The sequence below is a fragment of the Tyto alba genome, unplaced genomic scaffold (assembly GCF_018691265.1).
Source record: "Tyto alba isolate M040663 unplaced genomic scaffold, T.alba_DEE_v4.0 Super-Scaffold_19, whole genome shotgun sequence".
Classification (NCBI taxonomy): Eukaryota; Metazoa; Chordata; class Aves; order Strigiformes; family Tytonidae; genus Tyto; species Tyto alba.
The window spans coordinates 6,656,974-6,680,562 of record NW_024881281.1 but is presented as its reverse complement, the minus strand read 5'-3'; the positions used below and the strand labels follow the sequence as shown (position 1 = coordinate 6,680,562).

The 23,589-nt window shown below is 38.9% G+C and overlaps 1 protein-coding gene across 2 annotated transcripts; it reads right to left on the bottom strand.

Moving 5' to 3' along the window:
• Positions 1–295: 295 nt before the first annotated feature.
• NCBP3 (nuclear cap binding subunit 3) lies at positions 296–23,339 on the bottom strand. 2 transcript variants are annotated; one of them, XM_042791677.1, is made up of 14 exons: positions 22,265–23,339; positions 19,286–19,777; positions 17,457–17,522; positions 15,934–16,039; positions 14,851–14,976; positions 12,390–12,518; positions 10,083–10,156; positions 9,056–9,164; positions 8,233–8,332; positions 7,800–7,906; positions 6,410–6,692; positions 5,433–5,590; positions 4,153–4,317; positions 296–3,602 (listed from the first exon to the last, which is right to left on the bottom strand). In XM_042791677.1, exons 2-14 carry the CDS (start codon positions 19,436–19,438, stop codon positions 3,367–3,369), a joined length of 1,812 nt encoding a protein of 603 aa, XP_042647611.1. In that variant the 5' UTR covers positions 19,439–19,777; positions 22,265–23,339; the 3' UTR covers positions 296–3,366. The 2 variants fall into 2 exon arrangements, with proteins under 2 accessions (XP_042647611.1, XP_032859045.2); XM_033003154.2 differs by lacking the exon at positions 22,265–23,339 and having other exon boundaries at positions 19,286–19,851.
• Between the last annotated feature and the right edge of the window lie 250 nt (positions 23,340–23,589).

The window sequence follows — 23,589 nt, the reverse complement described above, 5'->3', positions numbered from 1 at the left end:
CACTTCTCCAGTAAGGCGGGGGGGTGTGAGGCGTCCATTTCCTGCTGGGCGGCGTTCTGGCTTCTCAGCCTCCCTGGGCCGATAGAGAGCCTAATTTTAAGCACCTCTCTACTCGGTTGAAAGCAAGAAAGAGGGATCATTAAAACTGGGTTGGGAGAGGCTGCAGTTCAAAGCAGGGACCCTCAGCTTGCCTCCAGAAAGGCACAAGGCGCGCTCCGGACAGCCGCAGGCCCCGCACCAAGGAGAGGGGCAGCACGGCCCTTTGTGTACGTTCCAGCAAAATGGGATAGGTCAGTGTGATTTCAGATCACTTTTATTTGGAATAGAACAGCTGTTTAAATAAAATTTTCGTTATTTTCACATTATAAGGTCATCTTGAACTGAAAGTAAGGTTTTTTGCTTTCCTTTTCCCTGTTAAAGACATTGGCTATCATCTTAAAAGCATCTAACTGAGGACAGCTGCAGGCGCTGAGACCGTAGCCCCCACAACGATTTCTTTTGCACAATATAACAGCTACCTGAACCATTTTCTAAAAAAATACGTTTTTAAACCAGCAAACACCTCCTAAAAGGACTAGTGTTGTCCTGTAACGAGTCACCTAAATTCAAAACCATTTTTTCCTCTGAGGCATAGATCCCCCAGCAAAAGCCAAAGCTGTACTACTACTTGCAATTTTCACCGTAATCTCATTTTAGTAAAATACATAGGTTGTGCATCTTGGTATCAGAACATTAACTTCTGCATCAAAATCCCTGAAGGTGGTAATACCTGGGAGTTCAGTGAAAGGTCAAGAACACATTAGCTAAGAACAAAACAGCTGCCCAGAAAGAGAAGGGGACTTACCCAAAATTCTCTGTGCAGTCTCTCTCTAGGTCAAATAGGTTTAAGTTGACCATGTTAAGGAAAATGCATTCTCTAAATATTCAGTGCTCATTTTTAATTATCAAAACCCAGCAGTTCAGGTAACCTAAAGAAGACGAAAGCTAGAGATCCTGGTACCAGAAAACACTTCAAAACTTCTCTGTACATCATCATAAAGCAAAACCAGGCAAACGCTCAATTACAAAACCCCCTCTCTATAGGTCCCTTCAATAGTGAACTTCTATTTTACTTGCAGCTAAGATGCCATGGGCATCATTAACAAACAACCCTCCCCATAAACCATAAACACAACAGATCCCCAAGGAGGCATCTGGAAGGTGTATTCACGACCACCTGAAAGACAATACCAGTGTTAATGGCTCCTCTTCCTCAAACACAAGGCTTTGCCTACATGGCTTTTCTTGATTTCCTGTATCCATTAGTTCAGATCTTTTATATCAGTTGAAGAGATTCTCTATTCCCATTCTGCCGTTCATACCAGTTAGTCTGTCCTTCACCAGGCTCAAGTTATAAGTATTAACATGGAAACAGAGTGGTTATCAGCAACATTAACAGCAGACCACAACCAGTTGCTGAGCTTAAAAACATGCAAAGATTCACGACAATGCAGAAGCCTGTCTTCATAGACCAGGTGTGCATGATTCACGTCTACCATCTCCTTTCAGGAAAAGGAAAGGTCATAATGGATTCAAATCAGTAATACAACACAAAGGTTTACTGGCAAAAAGACACCAGTTAAATAAATTTTATCAGGATCTTGAAAAATGGATAGGGTATGTGTATGATTCTATTTTAAAGCTTTATAAGGGATATTAATGAAAGCACACGTTAAAATGAATTATTAGAGGGATCAGACATTGCAGTCATTTACTCTCAACAATACTTTTATGAGACATATTTATATATTCAATAATTAAATATAAAATCAAGGATGAGTGTCACAAAACAAGGAAATAATAAGGCTCTAAGCCCAGTCAGTCCCCAGATTACCCTTCTAGTCACTGTACCTTTCATTTTTAACTTTAGTTTTACATGCTGCTATTCTTACACATAATAAAGCAGTAAGAAAAGTTAATTGCAGATTCCTCACTTTTGTGAAGCCTCAAACCTACTTCAACTTAGTACAAAAGTAGGGGAAAAAAAGATAAAACATTTTTTTGTTGAAAAGCAGAAAGGGGAAGAGAGATTCGTAGCCATTTTGGACTGACAACCTAGGAAGTAGAGACAATACAAATAAATTTTTAGACTATCAAAATGCAGCAGACAATGGTTTTGCTACCATTTTGTTCTGTTTACCAGAATGTGATGTGCTAGCATTATTCCTTATTTAGTATTGGTAATTAAAATAAATGCCACAGGCAACAAGAAAGAACTGCAGTTGCACACTGATCAAACCTTTTTCCTACCTAGAAAGGGTCTGTGGGTAAAAAAGCTGAAGGTAACAAGTCAACCATGTGCACATCCACATGTACTATACAATAAGAACATTCAAAAATATTGACATGAGACAGCGATCCTATAGTTCTCCTTTTCTCTTTCAGTTATATATATATAGTTAAACAGCACATAGGAAAACACCACTATAAGCTTTCACTGTGGCCAACAGGAAAATTCTCACAAATATAAAAGTGTATGTTCTTAAATTGTTAGATTTCTTCAAAACATATTACAGATAAAATGAAAGAAATAGGATTTCTCATCACATAAAAAACCAAAACAAAACAAAAAAACAACAAAACAAAACCCCAAACCCTTGGGAATTTACACAATTTTCAAACATCCAACTTTGCAGTCTTGAACATCTCAATCCCTGCTACAGCAGAACACAGTATCACCAAAATAAATGAGCAGAATTCCTTGAGAGCAGTGATGCTACTTGGATACTATGTGAAATTTCACTGTACTAACATGTTTATCTTGGATTTACATTCAGTATTTTGGAGGAAGGGAACATGATAACCCCTTCATGCTTTATCCTTGCTGGCTGCCTACCCAGAAAGCATTATTGTTATTACTTCAAAAGGAAAAGAAAGGTGCTGGTAAGAGCCAGAAGGACAAGGCAATGATGTTGATTATGAAATGCCCTGTTCTTTGGATGAATTGTATAATATATTTTGTTAAAAGGCTCCATGTTAAAAATACTAAGAACAAAAAGGTCATCTTAAAAATACAGAGCATTTCTGCCTCCTCCTGTAAGTTCAAAGCTTGGGGAAAAGTGTTTTTCTAGAATTAACTACAGGTTTGCTGTAATAAACATATATGACAGTGCCCTGTGTAACACGGGGCCAACCACAGACTCCAGACAAACGTGATTGCTTTAGGTTTCAAGTGGTATACACATCTCTATTTTTGTATAAAAGTAACAGAGACACTTGTGGAACCTTCACTGCAGAGTCTTTGCCAGTGTCCAGATTTTGGGCAAAGGAAATCTTGCCACACTGCAGAGTCACAATCTTGAGGTGAAGATCAGAGTGTAAAAACAATCATGATTCAGTGTCTGATCCAGAACTGCTTTCTCGGCTGATTTCAATTTGTAAAGATGGTAAATTATCCAATCGACTCTTTTTTTGCCGAGACTGTTCTTTTTCCTTAATGAGAGCACCCCAAACCCGCTGGAGCTCTGAATCATCTTCCTCAGGAGATGCCACAGAGTTTTCAGGTTTATCTGAAGTCTTTTCTTGTGTCTTCGGAGCAGACCCTAATCGGGTCCATAAATTACCTAATGAGATGAAAAACAAACATTAAAAAACAAAAACAAAACCAAAACAAAAACAAAAAACACCAAAAACCAGGACTAAGAGGAATTCTGGAGGAAGTTTGAGGAACCTAGTCTTAAATTCAGGGCATCTCTAAACTCCTTGTACTCCTCCCACCTTAATGTTTGGCATGGAACTTACTACGCTTTGAAGCAGTAGTTAAAATTAAAATATGGGAGGCTCAATGCAGCCTTGTTTGATGTTTTCTGTTTGTAGAGAATGCTACACATGGGTCTGAAGTGCCATTGCATTCATTGCATTTGTTTTAGTGTCCTGTTTTGACCACAGTTTTCAAGTAGTTTTCTACTTTTAAGCATACCTATATAATATTTCTTATACTCATACTCAGCTCAACATACCTACATGTATTTAGATTTCAAAGTTATGAACAAACATTTGCTAATTCATCTTTAGTTTTACTCGACTGAACATCTTTCATGATTTTCTGCTGAAATTTCTCTTAACTCTAAAATCAAAGGAATTGCAGTATTACATTTTCTGTATAAAACTAACCTGATTTCTTCTCTCTGGTATCAGAGTAGAGGCCTTTTACATCTTGTTTGGGGATGCCTAATCGGCTGTGTACATCTGATACCGGTTCTCGACGAGGAGCGGAGGTACTACTTGGAAGTTTAATTTCTGGAGAATGTGGTCTTTTTCCCAGTCTTTGCCGCACATCTAGGGATATTTTCAGCGATTAAAATTACAAAAGTCATGTTGCATTTAGTCTAGTTCTGACAGATAATTTTATGCTTGTTTACGATTTGTACAACTTGAAACTAGAAAGATTTTCTGATTTTATCTTTTCTGCAGTCTTTTCACGTTTTAGTTTTTCATACTGAGATTACAGTCATGGCAATGTCTGCAATACAGTTAACCCAGATTTCATTCTTCTGTGCTCTGTCCAGAAGATTGAAAAAGTTATTCCATGGCTTGCTGCATTTCTGTTTCAGCAGCACAGCATGAGGTATGATTATACGAAAATTGGTATGGCTTTAACAGTTCTTTTCAGATAATAGATACCTTGCTTTAGAATTCTAATACTAAATAAGATGAAAACAGAATATAAGAATCCTAAATATATTGATACTTAACCAATTATGTGACATTCTGAAGTTTGTCTGGTTTAGGTAGATATTCCTAGTCTTAGAGGAGATGCAAAATAAAACATAAAGGCAAAGGAAGTTACAGGATTTATACGGCAACTTGTCAGAGCCTCAAAATGTGCAGGAGGGGTAAAATATACTAACATAACTTCATTATATTGTCACATAATCATCTGGATACTCTGTATGTCAGAAATAGTGGAAATTACATGTACCCCAGTCAAAAAAGCAACAGTCAGTTAAGCCAAAATATAAATCTTGCCAGTTGAAATACTGCTCATATTCATGTAATACAAGATCTTTCATGTAAGTTTCATGTAAGTAGCTATCATTTCCAGTTTCATTTAGTACACGAGTTCCCCACATGCTATGCTTCTCAGAGCTTTACAGAATCTCTGCCTCACAGAGCAAGCAAATCAAAAAGGACAAAGTGGGGGGAAATAGAGACAGACAAGTAAACTGGATAAAAAAAAACCATCACTTCTACTCAAATGTACTTCATTTTTCCCCAAAGCAATCCCCAACTCAGTCTCTTAGTGAGGAAAAATTAGCTGTATGGATGCAGAAACTGCTGCTGAACAGAATTCCCTCAGGTTTGTTAGTTGCAGCAAAGCACAGATGTGAAATGAATATATCCATTTTAATGAGCCAGCCACAATTCTGCACAATATAAGAGTTTAAAATTACCTGATTTAACAGTGCTGTTTGGCAGACGTGGCCCAGTATTATTCTGACGTTTTTCTTCTAACAGTAGTCTTACATCTGCAATTTTCTCTGAGGATCCTTTACTGCCAATCCGATTTTTTATGTTACTGGTTGCTATGCTATCTGCTCGCATAGAATTCCTAAAAAAATATAATAATAGATTTAACATCCCTTAAATGAAATGAGATCTAGTATCGTTCTTAAGTCTTCTTCTATGTAAAATTACATCACAGAAAACAGTAATATCAGGATTTCTCTACTGAGAAACAGAGGTAAAACTTTACTTAGAAGAGCATGTGTTCCAGTCAGAATCCTAAATTTAGCAATAATCACATGAATACCCCAGTATCCATTTCAAAGCAGGTATTGAGTTTGTCTCAAGGTTGTGCCTCTTGGTCAAAATTAAGAGCAGATAAGCAACCTCAAAACTGTTGAAAGACTTGACATTATAACAAAGTATAATCATACTACTGAAAAGATGTATGTTCAAGTTATTTTAACAATCTACAGTGTATGTGATTTTGGCTAATATGGCCATAATGAATGTAAATTCCTTTTTGTCTTCAACACTTACAGGTTATTCTTTCTGAGAAAAGAGGAAGGGATAAAGGGAAAAGAGAAAGAGGAGTTATTTCTCCCTGGCCTAGCTATGAAATGCAAGAAATTAATTGTGCTTGCTTGCATACATTTCTGTTGATTCCACTTTAAGTTTCATTATTACCAATAAGCAGGGCTACTGAAACGTGCGAAGGAAACTATATTTTAAAAATGCTAATTGTAATTAAAAGCCTGAATCAGTGTTTTCTGTATTTTGTATTTCTTTGTAAAATATCTACTCCAAGAATATGTTAACAATTGAAAAAGTAGCTTCAACCATTTGTCTTTAAGCTTTGACAGCTCTGTCACTAAAATTTAGAATGCCTTTTCACTGATACTTTTAAAGAATAAGAAACTTTTACCTAATATTTTTCAGTTGTGATTCCACCTCATCTGCATACATTGTCATTTTCATGCTCTTTTTGGGAGACGGTGTTGATATCATTTTCAGTTCAAGATCATAGTCCATTTCATCAGAATCAGATGCACTAGCACTTGATCGTCTTGCTGCACTGCGGTCTCGGGACTGTTTGAAAGCTTGCAGTTCATCACGGTACTCTACCACAACTCTGTCATCTTCATCCATATCCTGATCTTCTTCTTCCTCTTCCTCCTCAATGGGCTCCTCAGGAACATTTACTAAGCCTGTAGCAAAACAAACTGATTCTGATAAACTGAATTTTATTGTTCTTACAAGGCAGCTTAAAACCAAATAAAAAAAAAAAAAAATCACTGTAATTAATGATCCACTACAAATGAGTCTCTGTAGTTCTCTAAGGAAGGAGAGTGAGTGTTTTGCAAACTATTCTAAGTGGAACCTGCATTACTGAATAGCCTAAGTGGAAGATGATCACCACAGGAGATAAAAAGTCCACGGTGTTCACTATCTCAGAAGCCTGCTCAAGCATAAAGCTGGACTGAATATATAAAGTGCAACTGCCTCTTGCAGTAGGTGCAGTTCATACTTCCTGAACTAAGCATGACAATTCCTACGATCTTGCAGGGCTTAATGTAACAACTGCTGGCTCCACAATAATCCTTTCAAGTCCTGTAAGCAGCAATGCCAAAAAGAACACATGTATCATTAGTATGAATTTATTACATACACTGATTTAAATATAAATCAACAACTTAAATTTAGTCATCAGCAGTGTGCAAGCATCTTTTCAGAATGCAGCACATTATCAACATGCAACATCTTCCATGAGGTTTGATACATCCGTGGCTGTATTTTTAACAGGCCACTCGTATGAAACTTTGACACTGTATTTGTCTCACGTCAAAGATTTTTATACCAATTATTTTTCTAATGCACATCCCCTACCTTAGGGAGCAGATGAAGACATTCAAGCCTAATTAATAGAATTTTCTAATCTTTATTATTCTATATCTGGAGGCTGCTTTTTCACAGAACAAAGAATTTACATAGCAAGTATGACAAATTGCCAAGAAGTTTAAAGAAGTTATCTCTTCTTTTTGTCCTTGATGCTATATATAGCCCTCATGTTCCAAATTTGTAGAAAAAATATCACATAAAAAGTAGCACCTATTTTGGTTAGTCAATGAGCAGTGTAAAGTTTCTCCCTCACTTGTTCCCTGCAAACTTTTAAAATGCAATTCAGTTATAGTTTTTAAAAGCACATTTCACTTCAACACACCTCAGGGGATTACATAAGGCATTGTTTAAGGTCCTTTCCAGCCCTCCATTCCCCAGCTGTGTTTTTACAGAGTCCACATATTGGCATCAATTACCTGAATGACGATGTTTATAAGGAGGAGTCAAGCCAACATCATCCCCAATAAGTGTCCTTTTCTTTATCACATCCCGATGGATTCGACGTGAATGGTATCTTCGTTTCCTGAAACACCATAAAAAGAATGACATTCCTGTCACAGAAGAGGCATCATCCATGAGCTACATTCAGTCCTGGATTAAGCATATGCAATTATAACTGACTTTAACACATTTATGTCAGATATCTGTTCTGGATGTTTTGAATATAAACATTCTTTATTTTAATGAGAAAATACTCCCCTTGCAAATACAGTCACATTGCAAAAACATCATTCACACAAAAGAAGCATCTACATATAACGAATAGAAAGAAAATGCACAAATTAAAACAGTTTTATACTATCTTGTCCAATTACTTGGAAAGTTCCAAATCCTCTATCCAGTACTCACCACGAATTGCTAAGAATCCCCTTCATGCCTCCGTAATTCGGATTGCCATATTTCATGTAATACTGGCTTCGCCTTGCAGCTCCCAGCTCTTTTTTGTCATCTGAAAAAACATAAATTAAAGAAATATTTCCCTCTTAGAATGTATCTTACAACACTTGCATAAAAATAAAGAACACAGAGTGAAAGTAAGACTGAATATGTCTTAGAGATCAGCATTGCTTCAATATCCTTCACGAAGGGTACAATTTTGCTGACACTTCTGAAATTTCTCCTAATACCATTTGTGTCCAGAAGCTTAGAGAGACTGAATTTCTACATATCAGCTTAACAGAGTATTATATCCCACTGTAACACTGGAGGCCATACTTACCTTATTCATGACCTTTTCTTTAGGGATCTGTCACTTCCCACATGGCCAGAAATTATATGGATTTTCATTTTACTCATAAATACAATTTAATACCTCAGCTGTATTTAGGAATAATTTCCAATAATACCTCAACAGCATCTCAAATGATTTTCATATTTATAAAACATTAAATTTATCTCTGCAGAGGAAGGCATCATAAAACCTATTCTAGGGTATTAGGAAGAATGCCCTGAGCCCAAGATAAAATTTTTAAGTACAATAATTTTCAAACAACTTGAACTGGATTTAATTCACACATTAAATGTGGATTTATTGCGAAATCTTAATACCTAATGATTAGCAAAAAACCCTAACAATTTTGCAAATAAAAATTAGGCACTTCAAGTCATTAATTAGTCAACAAATAAAACTACAAGTGATTAATTCATTATGCTTGTTAAGCTGTTCATTTACCTTTAGTAGCAAATCTCATGAATAGCTTGTTTCCTTTAGCCAGTTTATTGGCAGGGCGAAGATCATTACGCAGGAGAGAATCCTCTTCTACCTGGGAGAGGGCATCCAACTTTGGGGGGCAAAAAAGGTATTTTGGACTCAAAAATAAAATTATTGTTGAACAAAAATGGATTGCTTGCAAAGAAGCAATCAACTCATTATTAAGGAAGTTACTTTTCAAATTGCGTTCAAAGGAACTCTGCTTTTGTTCTTGACAAACTAGTGAGAATTTTTAAAGTAATTTGCCCTAAAGATTTAAAATATTTCTTTCTGTTCCTTCATAACATTATCTCAGATTATTAAATCCAATAATTTTCAATTGCCACTATACTACTGACTGAAATGAAGAAAATGAATAGTACAACTTGGACACTGAAAAACAACTATTTGATTTTTTTGCTTGTTTCATATCTAAATGGTTTTACTAACAGGTTCTCATGACCTCACACAATAACTAAAAGGCTTTTTTTTTTCCATTTATATCTGCTTTATAGAAACTAAAATTCAGACTTCCATGATGTATGAGTGTTCACTGAGCCATTCCTAAAGAAAATACTAATCACACCTATTATATATTCAGCCAGTGAAAATTAAATTACTTACAAAACATCAATACATATGCTGATTCCCACACATATCTATGGACAGTCTAAATCCTATTTGTCTCTTTAAGCACTGCCTTCACTGCTGAAAGGCCGTTGTCTTCCATTATTGTTCTTTCATTGCCTCCTCTCAGCAGAAAAGAGCAGCCAGTCTAGCTTTTACGTGCTCGATGCCCTAGCCCTCCTCAAAATCTACTTTCACTAAACACTCTGACATAGTTATTCTCACCAACAGCATATCTGCACTTCCTGTCACTTCTAATTTACTTTGATAATTAAATTGTGAATTGCAGATTGATATGGTTAAAACTATAATGTTATTAAGACTTCATACCAGTCAGAGCAAAATTTCCATAGTAGTATTTTTACTTTCCTTCTGTACTGACCTCAACATCACTTGGATTGTCATCCTCAACCTCGCCTTCTTCTGTCTCATCATCAGAGCTTTCCTCCTGTTTTTCTAAGAAGGAAAATAATTGGGGAAAACAAAAATAACTTCCATTTTAGTGTGTCAATCACATTTAATTAATATTACCTACATTCTCTGAAATCAAACTGAAGGTGTTATCCTTTCTTCTGTGCAGCCTAGAGAATAATCAAAACTGTAAATGTCCACAGAAATTTGAAGCATGCATGAGCACAGAGTAACATTAACTAGACAGCCTCTGTGCAAGTAATTGCCTTCGGCAGCACACAAGTATTACTAATTCTTTGAAAGCAAATGAAATTGCACTGCATTTCAGGGTATGACAGAGATCAGCAAGGCCAAGATTGTAAAAGGCATATAAAAGCCTATTTCCTTCAGCTTTCCTTTAAAATGCAGCAAGCACCTGCAAGTATCCAATACTAATAATGTAAAACAGGTTATTATTCAGAAGTTTCTGAGACAGAAGACACAAAACCCCAACACTTTAGTGACTTCATTTTGAAGTGAAATAACTAACAGAAGAGTGCATGCTTCTAGAACTACTAAAGATGTGAGATGCTTGCTCAGAGTGAGAATATTGATATTGGATTTTTTTTTTTCCAAACAGGTCTCAAAAAAAAAGTAGTGAATATGGACAACTATCAACATATACCAATACATCTGCAAAGATCTCAAAGTACTTCATAGATATAAGACTAAAAAAAAAATCCACTTCTATATTTCAGAGTTCCTTATCTTAATTTCATCCAACAATAAACTTGAAAACTTAAAATAGAGAGCAGCATCTTCAAAAGATGCTGACAACATACCCAAGTTCAAAGAAAAGAGTAAAGCACAATTAACTAAACTGAAACCAAAGAAAGAATTTAGGTAAACAAACTAGCCAAATTAGAACTTAATTATTCAGGTTTGATCAGGGACAGCATTCAAGCACTTTTTTTCCCCCCAAATGATAAATTTCTCACTGTAAAGACTGGTCTCTTGCTTCCATAAATGCCTAAATAGACCTCAAATTCCTATCTAAAAAAAGAATGCAACTAATCCAGATTACACCAGTGTATCTGTATGGATCTCACACCTTAAGCTGTAATCAAACAGTTTGTACTTTATCTAATATCCCACTTTTCTAGATGAAAGGGAATAATTTAGATGACAGCTTTTGAGATGTGCTATCATGATGATATAATATGTAATTTGTAGCCAACAATATTAAATGCATATAGTTATGCTCTGTTTAAATAGGACAGTTACTCATATCCAAAAACTTCATAACAAGTCTTACTTGAAGTATTATCAACATTTGCCCCAAAATTAGTCACATGGATGGTTGAGGAGCCACTGCATTGTGGAAAAAAGCAACAAGAAAAGGAGGATGAGTTAGAAGGACCCACAAATTTGACAAAGCCCTAAACCCCAAACCTTGTAGAACAGCTTTTGGTGGCACTGCAAATATCTAACAGAGAGATTGGATATTTGCATTTTGCTCATATAGCATGTTCAAGCAAAATCTTCGGAAGAGTTAATAAATACAACATCTCTCTCTGCTTTGTACCGTGTAGTACAGTACTTTGAACCACAGCAATTTATCACACCAGCCTAAAAGCAAAACAGTCCTAGGGTAGCAAAAGTCTGATTTTTAATTTACACCCATACAAGTAAAATAAATTTATAACTCAGGCATTCCGGTACCAGATTTATCACAACAATGAGATGTACTTTCACTGCTTTGCTGTTTTGTAACAGACCTTTCAGTGTGCTTCTTTCTTGAAAGTGTAATGGCAAAATTTAGAGATGATACACAGTGGTGACATGATAGAATGTCACATCAGTGTGAATTATATACTTAAAGGATGGTGGTGTATCAAGAAAGGAATCGACTGTGGTATTTCAAAAATAGGACATTTTCTTACATGTTTTCTCCACACTTAGAATTGGTCCTTTTACTGCCTTTGTACACCCATCACACAGACTAATTTCTGTGCAATATGTACCACTATAAATATTGTATCTGAATATGATCCTGCATCTAACATGTTCAGTATCGACTGAATTACTGCTTTTGGTCTAGCTCCAACCCACCTTTTAAGAAGCAGCTTCTTCAAAAGGTTTCCAAGATGAAAGCCTTTTTTAAAGTGGCAGAATACATTTACCTGAAACTATATGATAGAACCTCCTTCAGTAATTTAGATTACGCACTACCCAAGCACAAGTTTAAAGTTTCATTGGTTTAACTAGATGATCTCTATATATGCATATCTCAATCTACCTTTCTTGTTTTTTTCAGACGTCTTCTCTTCATTGTTTTCTCTGCTTTTTGTTTTCTCCTGATCAGGCAAGGAACTCATATTTATTAGAGCCCGTGTTGCTGTTACTTCATCAAGCCAGACCACATTACCTATGACATATATAAACACACACAAAACCAAAACGTAGTTTGTAGAATCAGTCACATACATGGCCCTACTGGAGGCAAATTACTAACAAAAGTTCAGACACATTCTTATATAGTGACATGACAAAAAAAGGAATCAGATGTACCTCTTGCAGGGAAAGTCATATTCTTTAACACACTTGATAAGCTGGGGGACACACAGCTTTCACCATATTACCAAAAACCACACACAACTGATCAAAACCAAAATCGCTGAAATATACCACCACATATATTACAGACTGCTTCCTAAGCACAGCAAATTAGGACATCAAACCAGGGTCACTGTATTTCATGAATGTGGTAGCACACAAATGCCATTAAGGGGACAAAGGGAGAAGAAAGAAGCCTTGATTTTTTTTCCCTTTGGCATCTTTGGCAATTTAACATAACTTTGGACTTTATTGTGGAATTCTGTTAATCTTTTCAAAAAAAACAGGAAAATAGGGGAAAGTAGGAGAGACTGCTCAAGCGCTTTGCACAGATTATCCTGTACACAGGTTAACAACATGATTCTGTACATGCCTTGTACATGCCTTAATTATGAGCAGATGATACTAAAATATAACTTATGAAGCCAATTAAAAGGATTTCATAGATGTTGAAATTGAAAGAGCTAAAACTGCTTAGAAACAGGTTTTGAACAAAAGCTTTCTGCACGGATGCATTCAGTGCAAATACAGCAACAAATGTCATTTACTGCTCTGCCATTAAGCAGAATGTATTCAGATCTCAAGAAAACTATACTGTCCAAAACCAAAAGCTTCTCTCTTAAACTACTCAGACAACATTTAGAAGGTGAATAACACCCAGACACTAACTGCAATGACTAATTATAATAATGTTAATAATGACTGACTAATAATTTTTCAATTATGTATACCTACCTGCTCTTCACATCTCCAAATTTTCAAAGCCTTTATCGTTTTATGTTCACCAGTTTGAAGCACAGAACACTGTCTAAATTCGTCTTTGCACTAAGATACCTTGAGATATAATTCAGTTGGGAATGTTAAAATTTTTGCCATGCTGTGATGAAAATCTATGCTGAAAAGACAATGTTTTCTTGGTATATTCACCAAATGTAGTTGGCACGCCAACTCAGAGCATGAAAATTAATCACTAAAAAAGATGTGTTTTAACTATAACTTGGTTAAGTCTTGTTGTGACTCCACAGTGCATTTTTTCACTGCAAGTTCATTCTGGTTCCACGCTAAATTTACTCATGTAACATTTATGAAAAAGGATAATCAGACAATCTTAGAAATGAAGCCTTGGATAGAGTTAAGCTGTAAACTTGCTAGCTCATGCATCACCACAGGTTCATCTAGCAGATCTTTTCTGCAATTGTCCTGCTCATTGCATTTCCAATTTTCTGTCACGTTGTGGCACTATATCAAGCTGTCATACACAGTGACTTCAAGGTTACCAATATTTTGTAGTATGTCACATCTTTTGTCTTGCACTGAAACGTAATTCCTTCAGGGTCATTCCAGGGAACCATGTTACTAATTCTCAGGTGTTAGCCATGCCTGTCAATAAATCAGTTTCCAGCAATCCCAATCCAAACAGAAAACCTGCATTGGCACCTACTTATTTTTAGATGATTTCAGTTACACGGTTTCTAGCCACGTGACAATCTCAGAGCCTTCCAGTTCCATGATACAGCCCAACTGTAGTAAACTGCTCTTGTACAATCTTTAATACCACTGAAGAAAACATAAGACTCAACAACCTTGTGTGTTTCTGGCAATCTCACTGCATGCTTAGTCCCCAAAACAGCCCTTGCAATGTGAATTTATATTGCTTTTCCAATCTATGTAAATCACATTCAGCTGCTACCTTCTTCCACCCACCAATTTCTACTTCAGAATGCACTAAACAAATATAGCAACAAGTCTGCTCCTTCACAGCACAAAGCCATACCAATCTCCCTAACTGCACACAGATCAATAATCTTCTCAGAATGTCATCTTTTGTGACACTTACAAGCAGGTATATTATTTATGTCAAGATGTAAGCAGCACAAACTTTTAGACCTTTTTTTTTCTCCTCTTAGAGACCCACAAGTTATTCTATTCTATCTCTTTCCAATAATAAACACTCAACCAGATAGTGGGTTTGATGTTCACAATATGCTACTATTTCCTTCTGAATCTCTTTTCACTAAGGCAAATGACAGGGAAACAGAGACAAAGATCAGTGACTTTGAAAGTCACTAAGACATGTGAAGTACAGCAAGGACTGATATTAAAAAAAGAGTAAGAATTACAGACAAAAAACTCCATTTACTTACACGACGTATCATCTAACCACTCAATATGAGCAGGAGGATATTCTTTGAAATAGGCAAAAATGTCTTGTGTACTCATCTCATCCACTCCACAAATGTAAATCGTGTCCAGTCTCACTTTAGGAATTGCTATAAAGAAAAAGAGATACAAAACTAGTACTTATTCCTATAGAGCAAACTTTTATACTAGTAGCATATGGGTTTATAAAGCAAACATTTAAAATAAGCTAAAGGGAAGCTAATTAAAGCAACATATGGTGTACACCATTCTAAAACACCGTAACTTGAATTATTATTCCACAGTGCAAATTTTTAATAAATAGAGAATTGACAAAAAGTAACATTACAAGAATTGGTAGATGCAGGTACTGCATAACAATCAAGCCACCTTAAAACCAATTTATTTCTTTTAAATACTGCCAAAGTACTACCATTAAGCATTAAAGAGCCAGATGACTAACGAGGCCTTGACCAGGACACATGTATAAATCACCTCCACTTGTATCATCTGATGGAGAGCTGTTACAAGCCATGGCTTAGTGGGTCCAAGCTGCCAGTTGGAAAAAAAGCCTTGAGAACTAACCGGATGCCAAAAGCACACACAGCTGATCTGCTTATATTCTAACATGAGCAGCTTGCCATCTAAAAGCACATGTGCAATCAGTCCAGCTTCACTGTGTGTACAGCACAGAACGGGATCTCACTGTGCACGGGACACAGAGTCCTCCACTTGTACACAAACACTGCTCAAGGTCTGGTCCCTTCAAAGAATTTAAACATTCTTAAAGCAACACTGATCCAGAAAATGCATCTTGGACTTGCAGCACTAGGTGCCAGTGCCAAATGGTAAATAAAGTACACAAAAAATGTTGCTTTCTTTTGGGGCAAAATGATAACTGTCAAGTACTTTGAAAAGTAAATACATGAAAATAAAAAGGTGAAAAAACTCACAGAATTATTTCTTTTGGCAATTACCTAGGAAAACTTCAGAGGATGCAGAAAATATTATAGGATAAATCAAGTAAAGGAATCGTGAAGAAGTAAACAGAGGAATCTTTTTTTCTTAACTGTTGGATAAACCCATACCTTTCTTCATCATGTCCCGATCCAGTGCCACATTCCTTTGGGCAAGATTCACCTCAGCTCGAAAATGAAAGCGTTTTGCTCTTTGTTCCTTCTTCTCAATTGCTTCCTGTAAAATGCAAAACAATGCATTCAAAGCAGGAATCACAGCAGCATTCCCAACAAATTGCACTGAAGGACCAGGTATTTAAAATAAAATCTACCAGACAGCAACAATCTATGTTAATAATTCTATTAATTCTGAAGCAACCTGTAAGTTTCAGCATGTAGAAATAATTCACTAAAACATTTCTGCCACATAGTAGTTTTAATGTAGGTAACAACATAATGGGCATGAAGATGCATGGAAAACAAGGTACCTCAGACAATGCTCAGACTCCGTGATGGAACAGTAACATTATCTTATCCTTCCTAATAATTGTACAGAGGCTGCTCTCAAATAAAAGCTCTCTTAAAACAAGCATTTCCACCACATGGTCAATTTGTCTTTTAAGGTTATAGAGATTCTTCCCTATCTGTTTTTTAAATATATACAAAAATGTCAACTTGTCTCTCTGAGCATGAATTTAACACTAGCTGGAGTGTTGACTATAAAGATCTTATTTAGCCTGGCAATTCGTGCTGCTTTTAAGTAGCTCATGAGCAACAGCTTACATGGATCTTGTGCAATTCTTGAAACTGACTGAGAAGCCTCTTATTCTACAGAATTTATTAGGAAGCATTATAGATTTTTGGATCCTACTAATGAAAGTCAAATTTGGAAAACAAACTGCGATTAAGCAAAAACTGCCAACAGTGATATTCAAGTAAACATGGGCTTTTTACTCATTTTTAAAGACTGCCAAAACATCTTTGGCCACATTTCTTAAAGTTTTTCAGAGTTGCATCATTAAGGAACCTAACAAAAGATGACAGCTTTCACCTGACTAGGGGAACTTCAAATTCTTTACCAAATTACAAAACACATGCTAAATATTGAAGCCGAAGAGTTGACTTTCAGCCTTCATCTGGAACCCCTTTTGTAGTTTTTGATAAGCACAATCTTCTGATGTTCACTAATACAAAATGGGAATATGTGATCTGTCAGCACACTGTTGTGGTGGGGATTCATACTTGTTAGAATGTGTAAAAATGTATTGGTCCTATAAAGTATAGGACTAAATGGGTTTTTTCCACTACCAAATGCTAGATTATAGTGGTCAATTGTACAAAATGGAACAACAGCCAATTTGGTATTAAACGTGTAGCTGCAGGATTAAGTTTCTGAAGTTCCACAGAATTATGTAACTAAGTTATTTAAATGCAACAGCTGTTCACAGTCTTCAAACCATGTTTTTAATAATTAAACAATAAGATGCCCTTGGAAGATACAAGGCAGTGAAACTAGATTTTCCTCCCAAGCACTTGTTCTTCCTTCTGTCACTCGCTAAGATTTTGTGCATGTTGGAGAAGAAATAAATGAAATGGTTCCTCCTTTCCAGTAGCAATAACTAGAATATATTGAAGAACCATAGTACAAAAATTACCTTGGAGGTTACATCTATTCCAGTAATGAAACTTCCAGCCTTGTTTTCATATCTCCTACTAGTGTCCTGAAACAAAGCAAAAGGGTGGTGAAACCTCAGTGAACACTGAAAGCAACATATTTGCTATGCTAAAAAAAAAATATCTGGCCATTTCTATGAGAAATACATCCTCTTTTCCTTGATCCTTACTCCAAACTACATCCCTCGATAAGACATGTACACAAGCAATAACTCTCACTGATGTCAGTAAAGGTAAAAGTATATGAACTGAACCAAACTTCTTTTACTGTAAGGATTCTTTCCTTAGCAAAATTTTAGTTTCTGTGTCTGCCACTGCTATGGTTTTTACTTACTCTCTCTCAGCAATACAGAGAAAGTCATCAAACACCTTCCCTAACTAAAATTTCCACAATTTTGGTTTTGGGTATCATTTCCTTGTAAAACATCAACAAATTTAATGGTTATACCTGAACCCCAAAGTGTCAATTTGCAACTTTTAGTCTCAAAAGTCAGAACACAAAGCCATATCCACAATTAAACAAGTAACTTTTACCCCTATTCCTATCAATATTTCAAACCCACCTTTCAAATACGAGCAAGATAAAGCATTACTGTTTTGATACAATCCTACTGATAAAGAGTAAAACTGGAGAATGATGTGGAAAAAAATTTACAAGTTTCATTTCCATCAATAAGGACTGATGAATTCACAAGACTGTACTAAACCACACAGATCCTGGACCCAATGACACAACTCTGTCCCTTCCATGGTTCACATACTCAAAAATGGCACCTCTTCATTCTGGCACCCTCAGGACCATCACCTGGCAAAACTTTGGAGCTGCAAGAACACATCTTGCTTTTTTTGAGGGATAAACATGTTGTTTACATTTGTGCTGCAATAATTATTTTGGCTAAAGGACTTTTTCTAGAAAGCAGGCCAGTCTCAGTTTATAAATACCAAAGTACACACAAACTAACTGCTTTTCTTAGTAACAACGTCAGAGTTTCTCCGAAGCTGCCAAATGTTTAGAGTTATTAAAAAGAAAAGCAAAGTAAGTATTATTTTTAAAGACCTCCACAGTCTAAGGTTGACTCATGGAGCACAAGGAACTACAGCCAGGTGCTGTCTCTTTGGCCACATATTTGGTAGAAGCTCAAGCATGTTGGTAAATCAGCTAATTAGAGATTAGTTTCTGAAGTAAATTCCACACAAGTTTTGAGCGCAAAAGACTGCTTTGAAAGTTAGAAGAATCCTGACCCATTTTTATGGGTCCTACTTAAAGTTGTATGGGAACAATTAGCAAAAATGAAAACAAGTAAAAAAAAATAGAAGGGAACCCTCAGAATCCACTCATCAGAGCCCACGTTCCCAGTAGCTCCAACTCAGTACTGCCATGGTCACCCCTCCCTGCTCACTACTCTGCATGTTCCTTGCATCAAGCACTGCTTTTACTCTCACCCATACACAGCCCTACTCCATAGTCTACCACTACACCCTAAGTCCTCTTTTCCACCACTTCCTTTATTCTTTTCACTCTGAAGGCCATCCTGGCCGCCTCCTTTTACAATTTGCCCTCAAAATTCCTCCTGACACCTCTCAGCCCTCTCCTGGCCCCACTCCCTGCCACCCTCACCCTATCGCTTCCCCTCATGTACCTCCCAACCCACGTCGCCCCTTTCCTCACGAATGCATCCCCAAACGCCCTCACAGCTCCCAGCAGACCCCCACCCCAGCACCCTCAACCCTCCTTACGTACCCTGTCCCCCCTCAGGACCTGGTCCTTCCTTCGTCCCCCCTGCCCGTGACCCCACCGCACGCCCCTCACCGGAATGAGCTCCCGGAGCGAGCGCCTCACTGGGATGGTCTCCAGCTCGCCCTCTTCCACCTCCATAGGCTCAGGCTCCGGGCCGCGAGGCTCCGCCGTTGTCGCCGTTGCCTCCGCCTTCACCGAGATCCGCAGGCCCCGCACAGCCGCCATGGCTCCGCCAGGACCGCCCTCCGCCCGGCCACAGAGACGGCGCCGCCGCGGCACAGAGCGTCCCGCCCAGAAACACCACAGAGACGGCAGCGCGCGGATAGAGCGCCACCAGAAGCCAGGACCGGTTGAGGGGCCAGCACGCTCAGGCACACACCACGGCCATAGAGACGCCGGGAGAGCGCGGCGCCGCCGGTCCTCCAGGGCTACGGAGAGCAGGAGGGCTACACCGCCATTTTCCCCCGGCGTCGGCAGCCGAGCCGCGGGCGATCCGCGCTGCGCGCACAAATCCAGAACCGGGCGGGCGTGGGGGGGTTGTAAGGGCCAGACCTGCTCTGCTTCCTACGACGATTTGTATAAAAGTGATCTCAATTCTTAAAATGTTCACTCCCCCCCCGCCCCCCCACCGTACTATAGGAAGATCCCTCCGGATATTTACATCTCTGGGAATATAAATCCAATTTTCAACTTAAAGTTCCCCGGAGTGAGCCTGTGTGCTATTGCTCTTGGGCTTAGTTATACTCTTTGTCAAGAATTGTTTTCTCACCCAACATGTTCAGGCTCTTTCAAGAGAGAAGCCCAGTCTCCCCTTGGCCTAAATAAACCATACTGGTTTCATCTGTCTCCATGACACAAATCATAATATACACTATTTATGCTCATCAGCTCTCTAGCCCTCCCACACAATGGACCAGAACCATGTTCTAGCTGAGGGCTTGCTCCTGCCTTGGCGTCATTTCCCCATCTGTGGTGTAACACCCCAACTGACTGGTTCCACAGCCACATCCCCTCATCACCGTGAATTACCACCACCCTTTCTGTCACACCCAGACAATTTCATTAAGAATTCCTAATACTCCTCCAGCTGCAGGACTCTTCCATCCTGCTCAGGCTGCTCCACTCCTCAGTTCCACACATTCTTCAAACCTAAACCCTCCGGCCCATCCACTGCGATATGACACTTCCCCTCCAAATTGACAGAACTTCCCAGCAAAATTCAGTATTAAATTTTGATTTTTATCATGAAGAAATTTTGCAGCTGGCAACATAAAGGCTCCTCCCCTTGCACATAATCCAGCAGGACTAATATATCTTGCCTCCCATCAAAACACTCTAGGCTTATTTATTTTTAACAGTCTCTGCACAGAGTTCAACACAATAGCGAATGTCACCTGCATTCACCAAAAGTGCTATATTTGGTGGTGACATCACATAGCCAGCATCCGGCAGGAACATCTGACACAGGTGACACTTCCAAGGCAGGTGTGAATGGTTATGGCAGAGGCCACACACACATAATGTGAACACAGGAGTAGTAAACAGGACATAAATACCTCCTGCAAGGAGCAGATTCTGAAATCATTTCAAGAGGAAACACATTTCTGTGGCAAAAACACTATTTCTTGAGGTCACAGGGAAAAGAAACCAAAAGATACAAAATTAAAACTAAAGGAGGAGAAGGTGCAAGTAGGATGACACAGTGTTGATGTATACGATCTAGACCGGATTTACAAAGCTTAACCCTTCAAAGTAATGGTTAGGGCAGGACTGTGACACAACGTTGCCTTGCACTGCTGTCCTTAAATAGCAAAGCCTTTGGTTAACCCAGATGTTTCCTTATTTTGTTTTAACATCCTTGACTATCACCTAAGGGCAGGACATTGCTATACTACAGTACTCTCCACTTGGCACAATTTCAAGACTCACTCACTGAACTCTGCAAGAAATTTTCCACTGATTAACTGGAGCTTTAGATCAGTTGCCAGAGTTTTAGAGCTCCTTAGGAAAAATCAGCTCTAGGCTGACTGGTAGAGACAATAAAATCACAAGAGGAAATCAGGCTGTGAGAGAGGAAAATCAGCTCTGGGTGCCAGTGGGGCTTTTACTGCCAGGTAGGTGAATGGAATATTTTCTTGATATTCTACAACTTCTTTCAGCATCTGTTTTTTTAACAGTGAATTCTTCAGAATTACAATTTGATTTGCTTTTCTAAGACTTTGGCCAAGAGCTCTGTTTTCCTTTCACATTCATCTCAGGCTGCAATACCTCTGCCTGTGAAAACCAGTATAGGAAGCAGGTTTGCGCAGATGGGCTCCACCTTTATTGTAGCTTTTGTACAGAAAGGATGGGTCAAGGGTAGTAAACTACTGAGGAGTGCAGGGGTTAAAATGTGGGAGGAAAAAGGAATTTGGAAGAGGTAACTAGTCATTATCGGGAAAAGCCCTAAGTAAGAAAAGACTGTTACAAATAATGAAGGCCACAGAGTAACTGAATAAGAAATTCCAGCTTAAAAGTAGCAAAAGGAGCGTTTTATGGCAGGAAAGTGTTACTTATTTACCCATTCCCGACCACCAGAGGGAACTCTTGCAACAAAATTCCCAACTGCTTGTAGCAGAGAAAATCAAACCTGATGAAAACCTCCACCACAAAAAAACTCCGTTAGTTTTGCGGTTCGTCTGAAAACAGGGGGAGATGGGATGCAAGGGTGGGGTCTGGGAGAGAAAAAAAAAAAGCGGTCTGTGAGCCCTCAGTCAAATGGAGACTTTTTTACAGTGGTCTGGCAGGAGTCGGAAAAATGGTGAATTTTGCCATTGCAAGAAAGTCCTTGTTTGTTTGTTTCTTTGAAGTCTATGAACAACTGAACAGAATTAACATCTTTTCTTGCTGCTGTGATTTAACTCTCCTAGTGTCCTGGGATCTCAGCAAGGATCTGCAGCTTTTCAAATCTGTGGAAAAGCTAGGCATAGAAGTGTGCTATTTCTGCAAACTCCACACATCTCCAGGGAAACTGGGACTATAGCTTCCAAATAGATTATGACTGGCTCCTACCTACAGTCCATCTGGAGAGAGAACAGGATCAGCAGAGGAAGGATGTTCATTTGTTAAACCATTGGATAAGCTGAAATCAAGCACCTGGTGTTTTCTTACATATTTGGTGTCTCCCACCTGTAAGACAGAATACTTGCTCACTGGGATATTGTGAAGATTAATATATCCCTAGTTACCTGATACAATGCCAAAGTCCCATCTATGAGACAATTACAGGGCTCCAAAGTGCCCTGCAAGAAATTAGAGATGCCGTCAGGCAGGAACATGGCACCCTCATAGTTAAGGACAGTTCTGGTCTAACATTATGTTTATATAAGTGCTACCACATGGATACCACACAGTTGAAAAAGCACATTCCTTTGTGGGAAAAGCTCAGAGAATTGAGCAAAGCTGGAACAGAATTCAATACATATTTATCCAGGCTCTGTAGACATTACTCTGTAATTTAAGAGATCTCAGAGAACAACCTAAAAGTGGTAATTATTGCTTAATTCTTACAGATATCACTTTTTATCTATGCATGTGCACACACATGCATTTCTCTGTGGCATCAGTGGAACCTAAACTCTCTCCTGTTTGCAGGCAACCCTGCAGGTTACCTCCTACGGTAACACATTGAACTGTCCTGCATATAAATAACTTTTTCTTCTGCAGAGCTATTTTTAACCCAGAACAGTGCATTGGCCTAATTCAGCATGTAGTCCCATGAAAACAGCTGTGCTGGCACAACCGTGTGGCGGGAATGCGCAGCTGGCAGGGAAGATGAGGACGGGAACTGCTGGTAGAGCGCTGGAGGAAAAAAAAAAAAGCACAGCGAGCTGCACCCTCGCGTGCAGACAAGCGTGGCTTCACACAAGCTACCACAGGGAGCGGCAGAAGCTGGGGAGGCATCGGGGAGCTGGGACGCTCAGGGGACTAGCCTGCAGCCCTCCTAACGGGGTGTACCAACTGCAGAGAAAAGTCTTGGCCGCCCTCCTGGGGCGAGGGCCGGTTTACACTGGCGCCCCTGAAACCTCCTCCCGCCGGCCCGTCACAGAGAAGCCGATGTGAGAGCCCCGGCAAGGCGCGAGGAGAAACCGGCCCCGGAGACGGTCGCTACAGCCCTCCCCGCCCCGCACCGCACCCAGAATAGACCATCCCGGCCGCTGGCAATCCCCGCCGGGACTCACACAGCGAGCGAAGACCCCCCACAGCTCCGCCGCTCCCCTCAGGGCCGCGTTCCCGCCTCCGCCTCGAGCCCGCCCTGCGCGCGCCCCCGCCCACAGCACATGCGCCACGCGCCAACCAACCGACAGATCCCACCCCCGGCGGCCGGGTCGCGCGGG

What these genes read in the sequence shown, in the direction of transcription:
- NCBP3 (XM_042791677.1), bottom strand. Translation starts at nt 19,438, where the DNA reads ATGGCGGCTGTGCGGGGCCTGCGGATCTCGGTGAAGGCGGAGGCAACG. An exon ending in GAATAGATGTAACCTCCAAG is followed by an intron (nt 16,040 to 17,456) that starts GTAATTTTTGTA and finishes TGCATTTTACAG; the next exon opens with GAAGCAATTGAGAAGAAGGA. An exon ending in AAACAGCACTGTTAAATCAG is followed by an intron (nt 4,318 to 5,432) that starts GTAATTTTAAAC and finishes AAATATCCCTAG; the next exon opens with ATGTGCGGCAAAGACTGGGA.